Raw genomic sequence first — 16,168 nt, 5'->3', positions numbered from 1 at the left:
GCATGCACAGTTGACGAACAATCTTGATGAACAACTGGCGGGTATGCGCATCATCATTCATCGTTTGTTTGTTGACAATATCTTTTCTCAACATCTTTCGTCCAGGACACTGGGTTCAATGGAAATGTCTTTCAACCAAAATGGTCAAAAAAATTGTACAGTGTGTATGCACCTTAAGACCTCAGTGCTTTGAGAAAGTAATGCTGAGCATTACTCCAACTATGCAAGGGTGTAGGCAACCAGTGTCACTCCAGCTGTTGTGAAACTACAAATCCCAGCATGCCATGCCTCAGTTTTAGCACTCCAATAGCAAAACTTTTGCAGGGTATGCTGGTACTTGTAGTTTCACAAAAGCTGGCGAGCCACAGGTTGCCTTCACATGAACTATGCAGTCCATTTGTCCAAAATCATGTTAGAAATATGCAGGTGGGGTTGGGTTGCTCCTCTTTTGGGTTATAATTTGGATAATAATTCTCGTGTTCAATAATCTTGATGAAAGACCGATGCAAGCTCCATAAAAATGGATTATAACAGATTCAAATTGATGTGAGGTAGATAACAAGGTTAGATACACAAACCCAAGCTTTTATAGGAGATAAACATAATAAATAAAATATAGAATGACATTACATTAGAGAAAAATCATACTTTTGGCTGTACCTCAAGTTCGGCAATGAAGTATTACGCCTACAATTAAATTGACAGACGCTGGTCTTAGTCAGAATTTGCTTTTATTAAAACTTGGCAATGACTACAAGATACAAAACAATATTTTGGTCCATCAAAACCATAATCCGTTTAAAAATAAAAAAAGGCTACATTTTATGAGAATAGAGGTGCTCAGGGCACATTCAGTGAGGGAGATTGGGAAAGCTTCAAGGGATGTACCCTGGAAAGCAAAGCAGCATATTTAGAGCCCATTCATCAGACTGCAAATGCTGTAATATGTTACTGTACACTCTGCTGTGTAACACAGTCCTTCATTAATGAAATCTACAGACCAATTTCTCAGTCCAAAAATATGTAACCTTTTCCATTTAACAAAAACTACTAACCTTATTCGGTATACCTATGCAAGACGGCACAGGTAAAATAGTCTTCGGGACTGCCATTTAGAGGTTTTCAAAGACCCATTTCAGCAGTGCTCTTATACTTAGTTAATGGAGTTTGTTAAAGTGTACAAGCGCCGCTTAAACACAGTGGAGGCGGCCATTTTGTGAGGTCTTATTTTAGTTCCTGAAAAAATGAAAGTCTGCATCCCATAAACACAGGCCCAGCTCACAAAATGGCTTCCACCACAGTATAGATACTATACACTTTAAAGTTCTATGCAGTATGTCCATGAGTAAACATGAAAAGCTGCTTTACATACAGTATACATCAGGAGCACAATAAAAAGTAAAGGACTAGACAAGGCCTACTTTTTGTTGACACCCCCCGCCCCATCGGTGATAGAGAGAATAGGAGGTTATATGTGACGAATAGAACATTAAAAAAAAAAAAAAACACATAAGAGGGAGGAGATAAAAATACTTGATCCTTTACGGTATATTAGAAGTCGGCCCTCAAAATATTTCCTGGCCTTAAATATATCATCTGGGACCAGTATAAATAGCGCTATAAGTGTGTCCTTATTCCACTTGTCAGTCATTTGGTAGAGGCCTCATTAACACTCTAAAGCAGCTTCCTAAAGCCTCAAGAAGATGCCGAAATGTTTGCAATGAAGAACACCCCATTAAATACATCCATAGGAAGATTCTATTTGGCCAGAACTAGTTTTATGTGTTTCTAATTCCCAGAGCTTGTTCCAGCTCCTGACGTCTTTGCTGCACCTATAAAAGAAAGACCACAGAATAGGTTACACAAACAGCAGAAGTGCAAATACAGCAGATGTTTGTACAGATGTGCGTATAACGCATGTGTACCTTGGAGTAGAAGTACCGACACACGGCCTCTTGAGCCCATGGCTGGAAATAAAACTCCGCCCTGCGCTCCTCTTCGGGATTACCCACAACATCGGTCATTGTCTGAGGGGAGAAGGAGAGAGAAAAGGTTTAGAAAAAGGGGAACCACCATTACGCGCTTACTCCCAATGACAGTCTTACTCACCTTGAGGTCACGGCACTGAGACTGTAGCCAGTCGTTGATGAATCCTTGAGGGTCACGGGCAAAGCTTAACATGAATTCCCTCTGAATCTTCAGCTGATTGATAGTTTCAATGGTCTCATGAATCTGAAAAGAATGCAGATTAACTACCAGGATGAAACGCCACTACAAAAGCACCATGTTAACAATATGGCAGTTGGTCTAACAATCTATGAGTTAACATTGGACAACAAGTACCCCATTACATTTGACCTTGTCCAGTATTTCTAATCAGAAGATTAGAAAAATAAGATGGCCAAGCACGTGCGCTCTCTCACACACACATTACACTGCTGATCATTTGAGAAGAACTTGCCCTGAGTTCCACTTATGTAACAGTTGCCATCCCAGTACTACAAAATGGATTAACGAGACTGCTCCAGTCTATTACACCAAGGAACAACCATCTGCACTTACACACTATAGTACTATTGACAAGACCAGTACCAGCAGATTGCACGAAGTACCAGGACCTGAGGGGGCATCAGAACTAACCACTGGGTACACCACAAGGATTCTGTAATGGTGCAGCAGCAGCAAACTACATCCCTCAGAGCCTCAAGGGAAGAATATGACTCAGAGGAAAGTAGAAGATCTAAACAGCTCTTGTGTGCGCTTGCTGCTTCTCATTTCAACCATAACATCCCCTCTCTCATCTGGGTCGTAGCTGAGCGCAGAACGCAGCAAGGGCATTACATTGTCTTGCTACAGTATAGTAGCTGAGTGAGGGAGCAGCACAAAAGCCATAAGAGCAGTTTGTCCAGCAGTAGGGGTACACTTGCAATAGAGCAGCAGCTATGAAAATACTCCGGAAACTGCACATCTTAATGAACCCCGGGTTTAGCCAATCAAATAGGGCTACCACAATCTAGCCAATGAGTGTGGATGCAGAGAAAATCTTGGGGAGAGATTACAGGCTACTCTACGTTTCATAGATTATGATGGAAGCCAGAAACCATTAAGTAGGACCCCAAATACTGTCATTTTTGGGTCTCAGGCCCCTTTCACACGTTCCGGCTCCTGCCGGGAGGTAAAACCCTGCACAGCCAAGAAGCCGTGCCGCACACAGAAGTTTAGAATGGTGGGGATGGCCACAGCCCGGCAGCCGTCCCTTCCAGTGGTGACATCCGGCTGCAACTGGGCGGCCGGGACGTGTGAATGGACACAATCATGTCCATTATTAACTTCTGTGTACTGCACGGCTTTTGGCTGTGCGGGGTTTCGCCGCCCGGCAGGAGCGTGTGAAAGGGGCCTCAGGGACCCACAAAGTTAGGAATATCATACAATCACTGTATAATTAGTTTAATGTCTCATCAAGTATATGATCACCAATTTCTGTGAGCATTACCCAAGGCAGAGTCAAATTAAACTCCACTGGCTGCATATGGGATATTATACTTGCGCACAGAAAGAACAGCAAGTAAAACCTAAAGCAGCAACACATTAGAAAGCACACGTGGGAAAAGGCTGCTTGGAAGTAAGAAACTGCTGGCTGCGAAGTGAAGAATTTCCATCTCTGGAAGGAAGCGGCTGATACATACATATTAAAACCTGTACAAAATATTCAATTAGTGAAGGTTGCTCAAACTACAGAACACACTAATGACGCCTCAAGGGGTGACGACATGTTAAACACCTCAATTAGAGAGCAAGAACTCACGGCTGCTGGTTTCCCAGATAGACTAATTACACATATTTTACATGTAGTAGTTTTTAACATTCAACGCGTGCATACATTTTTTTTCCCCCAAGAAATCAATAGCAAAGGCAGCAGAGTAGCTGTGATGTGCAATATACTAAAGGCCCATACACACTGGGCGACTGAGCTGAAAGCCGCTAAAAACCGCAGGTTTGAGCGGCTTTCAGCTCAAAGCCGCCCAGTGTGTATGCCCCGGCGATGAGTGCTGCTGCGCGTTCCCGCAACATCGCCGTGAAAGACGCTCATCGGCTGGTTATACCAACAGATGAGCGGCTTTCAGGACGGCTTTGCATAGCGCTCCGCTATGCAACGCCACCCCCCCCCCCTTCCATCGGCGCCGGGCAGGGGGAAAGCCGCTCAGTGTGTATGCACTGAGCGGCTTTCCCCACAGTGATGAACGCTATCATCGCTGTCCATACACGCTGGGCATAGTCGCCCAGTGTGTATGGACCTTAACCAAGAATGAATAATGGAGATAAACAAAGCAACCCCCCCCCCCCCCCAAATAAAAATACAATGTTACGTATTTAATATCTATTTACAAACGTTTTGCCAATCTACTATGTTTTGCTATGCAGTCGATCCTATTAGGTGTCAAGGGGGTTGTTTACCACTGCAATGGTGCAATAACCCCCCCCCCCCCTTCCCCCGTTTCTAAATTCTAATATTTATGAACTTAGCATTAACTCTAAGGACATTCAGGCCCATATTTAATCCTGGATGAAATTTTCGCCAGGCGACAAAAACAGCCCAGATTCACCTTTTTAAATATTCAATCACATTATCATCCATGCCTTGGTTGGGTTGGGGGGAGGGGGGGGTCAAAGTGGCATGGCCGCAGATCCACCAATACCAAGTGAATTTGCAGCATTTTCGCAGATACATGATGAATCGAAATTGCCACAAAAAATGGGCGAAAACTGATATTTGAAAAGAAAGTGCAGGACTTTCTTGGCCCATGAGGGAACTTTGCAGCTGTAGTAAAAAGACCATCTATAATATTTTATGGTCTCTCTAGACCAGTGGTAGCCAACCCTAGCCCTCGAGAGCTACCAACAGTTCACATTTTCCAGACAACCTAGCTGCTGCACAGCTGCACTCAATCACTGACACATTTTAAAAGATCCACAGATGGAGCTAATTAGCTCACTTGTGATTCTGTGAGGAGACCTGCAAAACATGCACTGTTGGTAGCTCTCGAGGACCAGGGTTGGCTACCCCAGCTCTAGACAATCAGGTGACCAATAGCTTGGACAGGCCATGCTTCAGAGTATGTTTTAATCAGTAGATATTCTGACCATGCACAACTAGATTGTATCTATGTCAGTTGGATCTATGACTCACCTTGTTATCTAGAGCTGCAATTTCTTGTTGACTAGACGTAGACAACAGGAAGGAATTCATCTGTGTTTTCAAAGTATCATCCACCTCCACATCAATATCATAACATGCAGTCTTCTTCTGGTCATTGGGATCCACACTGTTAGTAATATATGTGCCATTAGACAATTACACAGTGTCGCTATGAAGAACAGTAACTTTAGGATCTCTCATTACCTGATGACGTGGTTAATTATGATGGGCTCTGGCGGCATGAGGAGGGCATGAAGTCTCTGCGGGAGCTCGGAAAACTTCATCCTTTGAGATTCGAAGATCTGCAATGGGAAATACATTCAATGGTGAAAACAGAACAAATGGCAGTAGGCCAAATGATTTAATGCATAATAGGCTTTACCTGCTGTAAATACTTGTCGCTGATTATGAACTCTCGCTCATGTGGATCCTGAAGTTTGTGGGTTTTAATATACTGCCAAAGGGCTTGGATAATAACTGGGCGAGTCTGGGTGTGAATCCCAAGGAGACGAGCCAGCCGGGGATCCAGCTTAAACTGAGGAGGCTGACAAAAGCAAGAAAAGCAGCGATGAAGGCAAGCGTCTGATAACTGCAGGTCCTAAATTAGCTTTACACCTGGTATACCTGGTAGTCCAGCATCAGCAGCACAGTGCAGCGCACATTCACATCTCCTGGACGCTTGACCTGAAATCCATCTGTCTCCTGTGTGGTCGGCGTTCTATGCCACTGTACAGACAGGTTATTGGGGAAGTTAGTAATGGATCAAATCACATTGGTACTTTTTATTCCTAAGGAATTACTGTAAACCAGAAATCCAAGTTGTATAATAGAGCAAAACTTCTGATACCCTGACAAGTCATATATACACAAGAAAGGATAGAACAGAATTATTTCAATAGGAAATCAATTGGCAGAAGTTTAATTTAGAATAAAACTTAACTTATTGTTCTGTATTAACCCTCTGAGTGCCAAGTGACTGTCAAACTTGGTGTGAAACTTGCCAAGAAAACCTTTTTAATACCCCTTTCACACCAAAAAATGCAGGGACCCACCCGGGAATATGGCCCAGGAATCATGCCGGGCCAGCCCCTTTCACACCAGAAAAGTCCCTGCATTTTCTGGTGTGTGAAGGGGGCGCGAAGGAGGCCGGCAGGAGGTGGGGAGGAGTTGGGCAGTCGGCAGTGAGAATAATCACCCCGGTTGCTTGTCCTCTGTGCAGGCCGGGGATCGACACAGGCGGTGCAAATGACGGGGCAGGCGTTGGATGAAGAGGACGCAGCTCTCAGGCGCCCTCACTGCCGCCGGAGAGCTGCGTCATCTTCATCCGACGCCTGTCCCATCATTTGCGCACGCCTCCTGTATGGATCCCCGGCCGGACAGGACACCGAGGACCGGCAACCCGGGTAAATATACCCTACCCCATTCACACCAGCCAGGTCCCTGGGTTGAAGCCAGGAACAACCCTGATCCATAGCAGGGTTGAAATCCCGGCTATTTTTAATGGGATTTTGGCCCGGGAACCTTTCACACCATACCCGGGAAATTAGGCTGGTGTGAAAGGGGTATTATTCATCATATTGACCTGTAAGGTTTTACCTTTATATAGGAAATATGTTTTACGTAAGGTTTATTTTACTTTAGATCACAAATGCGAGTGACGCTTGCAATTTTAGCTGATATTTTGCACATCTCAGAGATGTTGGCACTCACAGGGTTACAAAAGGTCATGTAATATACTGATCAGTACAAATTAGCCAAGTATTAATACACAGAAAATGAAGAGAAATGTAATCCTAGTGTGGGAGCACAATCTAACATTGGGGTCTACGTACTACGCCTTGGAGTGAGATGAAAGGGATGGAAGTACACCACCACTGATAACACAAGTGAAACGAAAATACAACTTTGCATGTAAGATAGGATAATGGATTTGGTCATATTCCGGTGATTATAGAGTTTCCTTTTGTGTATCACGACAAGCTGTGAAATATTTGACTTGTGCTTATATCTGTGCTTTTTCCCCCCTGTTAATAGTTCATTTTCTGTTGAAGGTAGCAGTCTTATGTCTATGGCTCTCTTACTCTCCTCTTGACATAACTTTTATGTAATATATTCTCTTTTTCAATGTTCAAGTGCGTCCATTGCTCCCGCCCCTAAATTCTAAGGACATTTGGTATATCTGAATGCTTTTATCATAAGAATGGATTATACCCAAAATGATACCAACTGCCTGGAAAACTCGGTGGAAGATGCAGCAAGTATTCTTCATATAAGGAGATGTTGCCCATAGGCAGAAGCCAATTGGTTGCTTTTAAGATAAACAAAGAACAAAAAAAAAAACCACGATACTTCCGGTGGTCAGGGGCTGACTGAATTAACCCCTGGGGATCAATTAGCCATGGCTAAATGAAGTCCCTCTTGAGGGACATATATGCAGAGCATTTTGTGCTCTTTTCTAAGTGATCTGACTAGAAGTAAGCAAAGATTGCTCTGTGTGAAGGCGATGCACTATACTCAGAGCATGCAGATAAAATCTAGTCATATTGCTTAGCAAGTGACTGCAAATTGCTCAGTGTACAGAGTTTGCGATCTACGTCACCCTGAACCACTACCCTGCCTTTGATTTTACTTCGCACAAATCACAGCATGTGTATGGGCTCTCTCTATGGGTGATCTAGACAATGGAAAGTAGCATTGCAAAAACACTAAGCACACATCTCAACATATGTACGCCCTTTAAGTCTTGTTTTTCCATGTATGAAAATAGGTTTGCACAGGCATAGTCCTGCACCATCTGTAACAAACACTGTAAGGTGGGGGGGATAAATAGATCCTTAATGTGCCCAGCACTTTCAACAAAAAAATGCACCACTGACACCACTACAGATGCCTCCATCTTTTGTTGCTAAGCCCTGTTAAAGGCGATGCAAAAAAAATAAAAAAATGGATGTGTGAGATTCCAAATATTAGTATTTTGGACTAATACATTTATGTGCTATGTAAAGGAGATTTGAGGATGTATACTGTTCAACTACAGGAGGATAGGAGGCGGGAGATGACTACTTTGTCCATTCTCTCTTCCTGCGGTCTCATATCCTGACTATCCCTGCCATGCTCACTTCTTGCCTTCAGGTCTCCTTACATGCACCTCATGTCAACTGTCTGTCTCCCCTCCCTCTAGACTGTAAGCTCCTTATAGCAGGGTCCTCTTCCCTCCTGTTCTCACAGCAATGATCTTGCATTTCAACTACAGCTCTCTTACTCATCTACAAGCTATACCTGCATCTCCTCTCACTCACTTCCCTATATCTTAGCTGTATTGTGTACTAAGATTTGTGCTGTGACTTGTGCTGTTTTTTATTTTCTGTCACGGTTAGGTCTAGTTCGGTTTACCCTGTACTGTTCTAATGTGTTCTATATGTATGGTGCTGCGTACCACTTGTGGCGCCTTATAAATAAAAATGTAATAATAATAATTTACATCCATCACTTACCTCCACCAGATGGTTATCGGGGCCGTACAAGTCCTTGTCTAGTTCAATGACCAGAGACTTGAAAAAGGATGAAAACTTCCTCTTCTGTTTGGTAGCATCATATTTGGACAAAGCTGCCTGAAAAACAAAATGGTGTCATCTTGGTAGGTGCAGTGTGCCAAAAAAAATAAAAAAAAAATTATTTTCAAAATCCACAGATGACCTGAAATACATCAACTGTTAGGGGACCAAGTATGGGAAACACTGGTATAGCCATTATACATAATTAGCTGTACTTTATAGATTATATACAGTATTAGTCATTCACATCAGTGCAGGGTCCAATGGATCTTACAATCTATACCATCACACGGACACACCTATATGGTCAGAAGCAAATTAACCGGTTAGTAGGTTTTTGGAGTGTGGAAGGAGTCATGAGCACCCACACAAAAAATACACAAAAACATGCAAAAGGGGACTTGGGTGGTGGATTTGAACTCATGACATCAGTGCTTTGAGGCTGCAGTACTAACCACTGCAGCAACTGTGTTGACCACCCAAGATTTTTATTGAGTGTTTTTGCTGATAATTGCTTATTAACGATCAACAATATTTCTGCAGCCCATTTCCTATGGGGCGATTTCCATTTGCAATGAACATGTACACCTGATATGACTTTAACACTTGTACGTTAAGTTATTTATTTAATCTATGTAGAGGAGAAATGATTTGCTCAGCAAAGTTTTCTAGGCAATGCAGGACATGTAACACTGCGTCCTGCTAAGTCATCCACCCCAGGGAAAATAGATTTCCAGCCCAGCGATAATCCCCATTATAACGGTCCATACACTCTGGGCAAAATCACCCAGTGTTTATGCACCTTAAGCTTTGTTTCTGTAAGGTGTACATGTTCTAATTGAGCACTAACACGCTAGATCACATGATGTGGACACTCATTTTAATCTGTATTTGCTTCAATCAGATAATGACACCAGACTACCGGTAGGGGATTTAGAACCCAATTAAGTATGTATGGGCACCTAGTTGCCCAGTACTTACATCTTCAAGAAGCCGACCTTCTACACGCAACTCCCATGAGGCCACAGTCCCCTCTCCATCCTCAGCATCAGACTTTGCTGGGTTAAAGGTGTTCGATATAAAGATCCGAAGTTTCCGTTTTTGCTATACAGAGATAAGATATTGTATTAAAATATTAAGATATTGTATTAAAAACAAACTCTCAACAAAATCCCCCAACACTCAGCCAGCTAATAAGGTCTAGTATACCTTGATCGGTCTTTTCAAGGCTTCCTGAATATCAAGACGTTTCCTCATAATTGTCTGATCCAATTTCCTTTCAAAAGCCAACAAATCCATATAAGCCTGAGATTCAGGTACAAGCTCCCGAATCTGAAGAAATAAAGACAGGGCGTAAAGCAATGTTGTACAGGATTCCCCACACAGGTCACTGGTATCGCCCTTCCTCCACACTCACCCTCTGAGGTAGAATCTTATCAGCCATCTTCTTCTTTTTAGTACTTTAAAATTGAAAAACAAATTTGATCAGACAACTTATTCAGATACTTTTCTGATTAATACAAAGATGTACAGTGATTAAAACTGGTTTGTGTCGGAGGACCAAACTTACAGGCCTGAACACTCATGACATTAAAGAGCCACAACACCAACTGATGCTCTCGCATGTAAACATTGCCTGTACTCTTTTTAAAACATCTTTATAGGACAAAATACAAATGAGTATACTATAGGCGTAACTATAAATAGTTGCTCACCCTGATATAAAAAGAAAAAAAAGTTGGTGCCCCCCCCATTACATATTCTATATACATACACATATGCAGTACTGAGGTCATGGGTTGGATTCCCACCATGGCCCTAACTGTGCGGAGTTTGTATATTCTCCCCGTGCTTGCGTGGGTTTCCTCCGGGTACTCCGGTTTCCTCCCACAATCCAAAAATATACTGGCAGGCTAATTGGCTTCCAACAAATTAACCTAGAATGTCTGTGTGTGTGCATGTACATGTGATAGGGAATATAAATTGTAAGCTCCACTGGGGCAGGGACTGATGTGAATGTTCCAATATTCTCTGTAAAGCTCTGCAGAATGTGTGCGCGCTATATAAGAAACTGTTAATAAATGAAAAATAAAATGTGCAAAGTAATCACTCAGCAGATATTTTCAAATGCCTTTCAAAAACTGGTCAAAGACGTTTGATTTAACAAATGTATCCAAACAATAGTTTATAGGTTTTCCAGCATTTGGGAGCAAATGGGTGACTTATTTGCTCCCAAATATTTTCATATTTTTGTTCCCACCAGACAGATTGGACAGGTATCTGTCTGTGTAGGCCCAGCGTCATACGTCAAAGTACATTACTGTAGTAGCTTTAGGTGAAAAATTCATTCTGCAAAGTTATTGGCAGAAAGGGACACTTTGGGGGATGTCATGGAGTGGTGGGGAAAAACAAGAGTGCCAGGTCATTTTCAGGATCACAGTATGTAAATTATACCCCTTTTACACCCGGGTTTTTCCCTTTACATGGGTCCTGACCAGGTTAGAAGGTTAGGTGCATAGGTTCCCTGTGATCTTCCACATTACGCATCAGTTTCAGTGAAAGGTTAGTCACTCATACCGCCAAAACGTTTTAAAAAAACTGTATTTTTAAACTGTATTTAAAACGGGTCTGAGCCTTCACATTACAGTAGATTACCATTTAAGTACCATTCACATCAGTCAACCCGTTTAATACCCTGAACACGTTTCAAGGCAGAATGCAGGGGACAGCCTATCACAGGTCTGTAATCTGTTTTTTTTTTGTTTTTTTTAACTAAATACCGTTTCAGAGCCATTCTCACTGCATAAAAAACGTCTCTGAAACGTCTCTCTGCTTTTTAAACGTTTTGAAATACCGGTTATCTTTAACCGGTAAATCAACTCTGGCACTTTCCCACTGCAGCCTTAAATGTTTTGAAATGGGAAAAAAACGGCAATATACCGTTTAACAAGTGCGGCGTGAAAGGGGTATCAGAGGCTCAAGGAGAAGCAGACAACACCTGAATCAGACCTCCTATGGTCAGTCGCCGAGACCCAGGTATAGGCAATGTTATTGCTGATGGCTTGCCATTTATGATAACACTGTAGTGCTGGCAAAAGGAAACACCCACTACAGAAACCTCAATTTTGGATGTGGTAACTACATACTGCATGCACAAAGCCCTGTCTGTGTACAGCAGTTACAGACACTCATTTCAGAAAAGTATATTTTTATCTTCTATGTTGCAGTATTATTTTAGAGCCTTTTATCCTGGCTACCAATCACAGGAGCCAGGCAAATGTACCACCACTAACAGCCACACTTCCACACACAGCTCCATCCTCTTTAATATATTACAGTGCCACCTACCCTACTTACAATGTTTAATTAACCAATTAGCTGTGAAAAATGATTAGGGTTGAAAAAAAAAAAAAAAACCTGACCTTTTATCACAATAATTTCCCCCCAGAAATCCTATTAACCTTTGGAGTGCCAACTTTGCTGTGAGCGCCTCAAAACATCCGCTAAAAACGCCAGCGCTGCTCACAATGACTGCTCTATTTTTGGTTGCAATATTTACCTAAACTTCGAATTAACGGACATGGCTGTATTTGTATTTATTTACACTAAAAGAACAGTCGCTGTGAGAGGCGCTGCCATTTTTAGCGGATATTTTGAGGATCTCTAACAGCAACATTGGCACTAAAAAGGTTAAGAACTGAAGAAAAATTAGTTAAAACACAAAGGTTCAGTGAAATATATGGGTTTATGTGCTCAGAGCCCTTTTTTTGCACGAAAACAGGGATGTTTTCAGGGATTTAATTTGGACTGCATGAGGCAGGTCGAAACCAAATCCCAGATAAGCCGCTACTTTTTACGGCTTTTGGGGGTTAATTGGATAGCCCCTATGTTGCTTTTTTCTACCCCCTCCCAACCCCATACATTATGCTACCATTCACCAATCCCACTCAACAGTATTGTCACCAGCCTCTGTGCATAATGCACCGAGCAACATATTCCACTCATCAAAAGTAACTCACTCATCCCCAGTCATTTATAACCTGGCCTTAAAGCAATATTCACCCCAACTCTAGAGGAATCATTAAGCTACCCACTGTGCATCTTGTATACTTAGTCATCTATGATAATGCCATCACAGGGTGCTGTTCTGTGTTGCTCTTTAGAACAGAGAAGCAAATTATACCCCTTTCACACCAGAAAACGCAGTGATATACCCTGGAATTAAATCCCGGGATCATCCAGGTTGGGCCCTTTCACACCTGCCTAGATTCCCGGGTCCACCCGACTCTAGTGCTTGTGTGAATGGATCCAGGGCAGGGTTGAAATGCACAAAGTCCAAAAATGGTGCAGGCAAAATTTATAGTATTAAAGATAATAAAGTATTTTATATGTATAATTTGGTAATGCTGCAACATATGCCTGATTCCCATTTAGATCAGCTACATGAGGAAACATATACTTTATATTTTAATGAGATCGATTGATTTTCAGCATCATAAACTCAGAACTGAGGGGCAGATTTATTAAGCTCGGTGATGTGATAATGTGGCTGGTACTTTATTACCGCCAATCAGCTCCTAACTGTGAAGTTTCAGGCTTGGTTTGAAAAATGACAGGTAGGAGCTGATTGGCGGTGATAAAAACCAGACACTTTGGGGCAGATGTATTAACCAGCGCTAAGTGCATTTAACACTTAACTGGGGAGCGACACTCGACAGGGCTGTCCCCTGTAATCCCCCCAGTATTTAGCAGCGGGGCGATGTATTAATGACCACCTAGGTGTTTAATCGCCCTGGCTGCAGCGCCAGCTCAGGGATAGCTTTGTCCTATACCCACTACAGCAGGGCTGGGAAACACCGGCCCTCCAGATGTTAATGAACTACACATCCCAGGATGCTTTGCATTAGTTTTGCTATGTGGCCATGCTGAAACTGATGCAAGGCATGCTGGGATGTGTAGTTCATCAACATCTGGAGGGCCGGTGTTGCCCAGCCCTGCACTACAGGGACAACGCTAGCCCTGCTGCTGGCTTGGGGCTGCACTGGAGATCTTGCGGTAATAGTGAGATCTCGCGCATGCCCTGTACTGCCGGGACGCCTATAAGGAGAGCCGTTAACGCTGGTCATCAACTTATCAGATGGGGGGGGGGGGGGGGTTTAATACATTCGGCCGCTACGGGTGCCTGCTTCTCCACGTTATGCAGGAGAAGCGGGACCCGTTATTTTTAAAATGTTAGGGACACATTGATACATCTGCCACTTTATCACTTCACCAAGCTTAATAAATCTACCCCTGAATGAGATACCAGGAAAACACTTAAAAAATAGCCAACACACTCCAAATGAACATAAAACTTACTTCAATAAATGTATTATTTTTGTAGAAACGCTTCTAATTACCTGTGGTTCCTATTTTGTGCAGCCTGTTGCTGCACTTGTTGAATTTGCTGAGGTGGAGGTCGCTTGCGGGACTGGTCCATTCCTGACTGGGCCATGCCTGGTCGGGCACCAGGGCTCCCGCCGTAACCTGGCGGTCCCATAGCTGGTCCCTGAGGTGTCATACGACTGCCTGGAAGAATCCCGGGCCGCTGAATAAAACAAGCGGGAAGAGTTAGCTTAGAGTACTCTCTAAATAGAACAGACTTTAGGATCAACCACGGCAGCTACTGGCAGAAGATACAACATCTTTATGTAGAAAACAAAATACTCTGGTATATACAGGCACTAAAACCCCCCAAATGTTAAAGGGAGAGACATGCTATACTTATGAGGATATGTACAGATTACTGGTACCCAAAAAGCATCTCTCCTGCTGTAGAATAGAAAAGGAGAATGTGAGATATAGCACTCCTGGCTCACATTATATGATGGGTGCTGGACTACTGGCAGTGACACTGAAACCTTCAGCGTTATGGGTAATAACCATTGTGATTTGATATAATATGGACACAAAGTAGCACATAACTACAAGCTGGATGAGGATGGAGCTCACAAACACCTATTACACTGATGCAACTTTACTGGAGCATTAATAACTATGCATTGACATTACTAGGTAGTATGTACGAAATACAACTGTGCAGAGCTTTGCAGCACCGTACAAATAATGGGCATTAGTACAAATATAGTGGGATAACAGCCAATGCTCTGCTATCCATGTCCTCTGTGACTACATCTGGACTATCCTGAATGATTTGGCTACTGCTGGCATATTGCTAACCCCTATTAAAAATTGGTTAACATACTACACCACACAGCTGGGCACATCATTGTGACACATAATACACCCACCTTTTTTTATTTTTTTTATGAAAAGCATTTTAATTGGGATATAGATCTATATAAACACACATAAATACAGCGTCCGGTGCAGGTCTCCTGCACTAGGCAGCCAGCCCTGCTATAACGGGCCCCGGTAAACGGACAACCGTCTGCCGCCCAAGGCGCAGAGGGAGGCCGGCCCCCATTTCGCGCTTTCTTACCGGGTAAGCTGCTCCAGGCATTGGGGAGCGGTACATCCCTTGTCCCGGGGCGGGGCCCATTCTCACAGCCGGGCCAGGCGTCCCGGGGCCTAGCGCGGCCGCCGCGGGCCCGGATACCCCCGGAGTAACCGACTGGAAACCAGCCCGCGCCGCCATCGCTCTGCAACAATGGGGCAGGAAGCGGAAGTACCGTCTCACACAGGGGGGGCCGGGGGAGCTTGCAGAACGGCGTTACACTCTGCGGCCGGCATGAATGAAAGACCGGAAGTGTTCAGACGCCATTTTGGTTGCGGGAAAGCCTGGCATGCCGGGAATGGCGTCGAATATTTCAGGCCTCTTCACTCGCAGACATATTGGACAATGGCAAATTTCAATTTGCATTCAACTGTTTAGCGGCGTTGTCGCTCTCCGGTACCGTCCGGCATATCAGCACTCTCTAAAGACGCTGCTACCCATAATGCCACCTCATTTCTCCTTCCCTGCCCGATATAATACGTGGTATGTTATTGCGGCAAACTTAAAGAGCCCAGTTTACCAATGGCCGCTGCAAGTTATTTTATTAGCAATCATTTCCGGTTGGATTAAAGTAATCCCCCGAATGGGTATAATGAATGAACACCGCTATGTTTGCGCTAGAGAGCTCCTGCGCATGCGCATTGTGAACTGGGGCTAGTGGTGCTAATCGGCGCCCTCTACTGGTTCCTTCACAGCAGTCCAAGAACCGTGCTGGATCCTGATGTAAACCAGTCCAAATGTAATATGTTCCACTGAAACAGTCTTTATTTAAAGCTAGTTTCCACATACATGTTATATACCTCCAGTCACACATGAAATAAGCATGCTGGTAGTAGACTTGCAGGGTTTGGATTTTGGCATCTTCTCCCTCAGAGCCGGCCCTAGCCTAAATGACGCCCTAGGCAAGATTTTGGCTGGTGC

General features: G+C 43.4%; 1 protein-coding gene across 1 annotated transcript; it reads right to left on the bottom strand.

Annotated features, from left to right (window-relative positions):
• Positions 1 to 714: 714 nt before the first annotated feature.
• SMARCD1 (SWI/SNF related BAF chromatin remodeling complex subunit D1) lies at positions 715 to 15,541 on the bottom strand. Its single transcript, XM_083169650.1, has 13 exons — positions 15,233 to 15,541; positions 14,151 to 14,338; positions 10,169 to 10,211; positions 9,961 to 10,083; positions 9,733 to 9,855; positions 8,692 to 8,808; positions 5,822 to 5,923; positions 5,580 to 5,741; positions 5,402 to 5,499; positions 5,189 to 5,324; positions 2,110 to 2,232; positions 1,926 to 2,027; positions 715 to 1,832 (listed from the first exon to the last, which is right to left on the bottom strand). The coding sequence occupies exons 1-13, from the start codon at positions 15,386 to 15,388 to the stop codon at positions 1,779 to 1,781; spliced, it is 1,527 nt and encodes a 508-aa protein (XP_083025776.1). The 5' UTR covers positions 15,389 to 15,541; the 3' UTR covers positions 715 to 1,778.
• Between the last annotated feature and the right edge of the window lie 627 nt (positions 15,542 to 16,168).

Source organism: Crinia signifera, chromosome 2, assembly GCF_055691185.1.
Source record: "Crinia signifera chromosome 2, ASM5569118v1, whole genome shotgun sequence".
Classification (NCBI taxonomy): Eukaryota; Metazoa; Chordata; class Amphibia; order Anura; family Myobatrachidae; genus Crinia; species Crinia signifera.
Note: the sequence above shows the minus strand (reverse complement) of the source record. Positions and strands in the feature narration are given on the sequence as shown.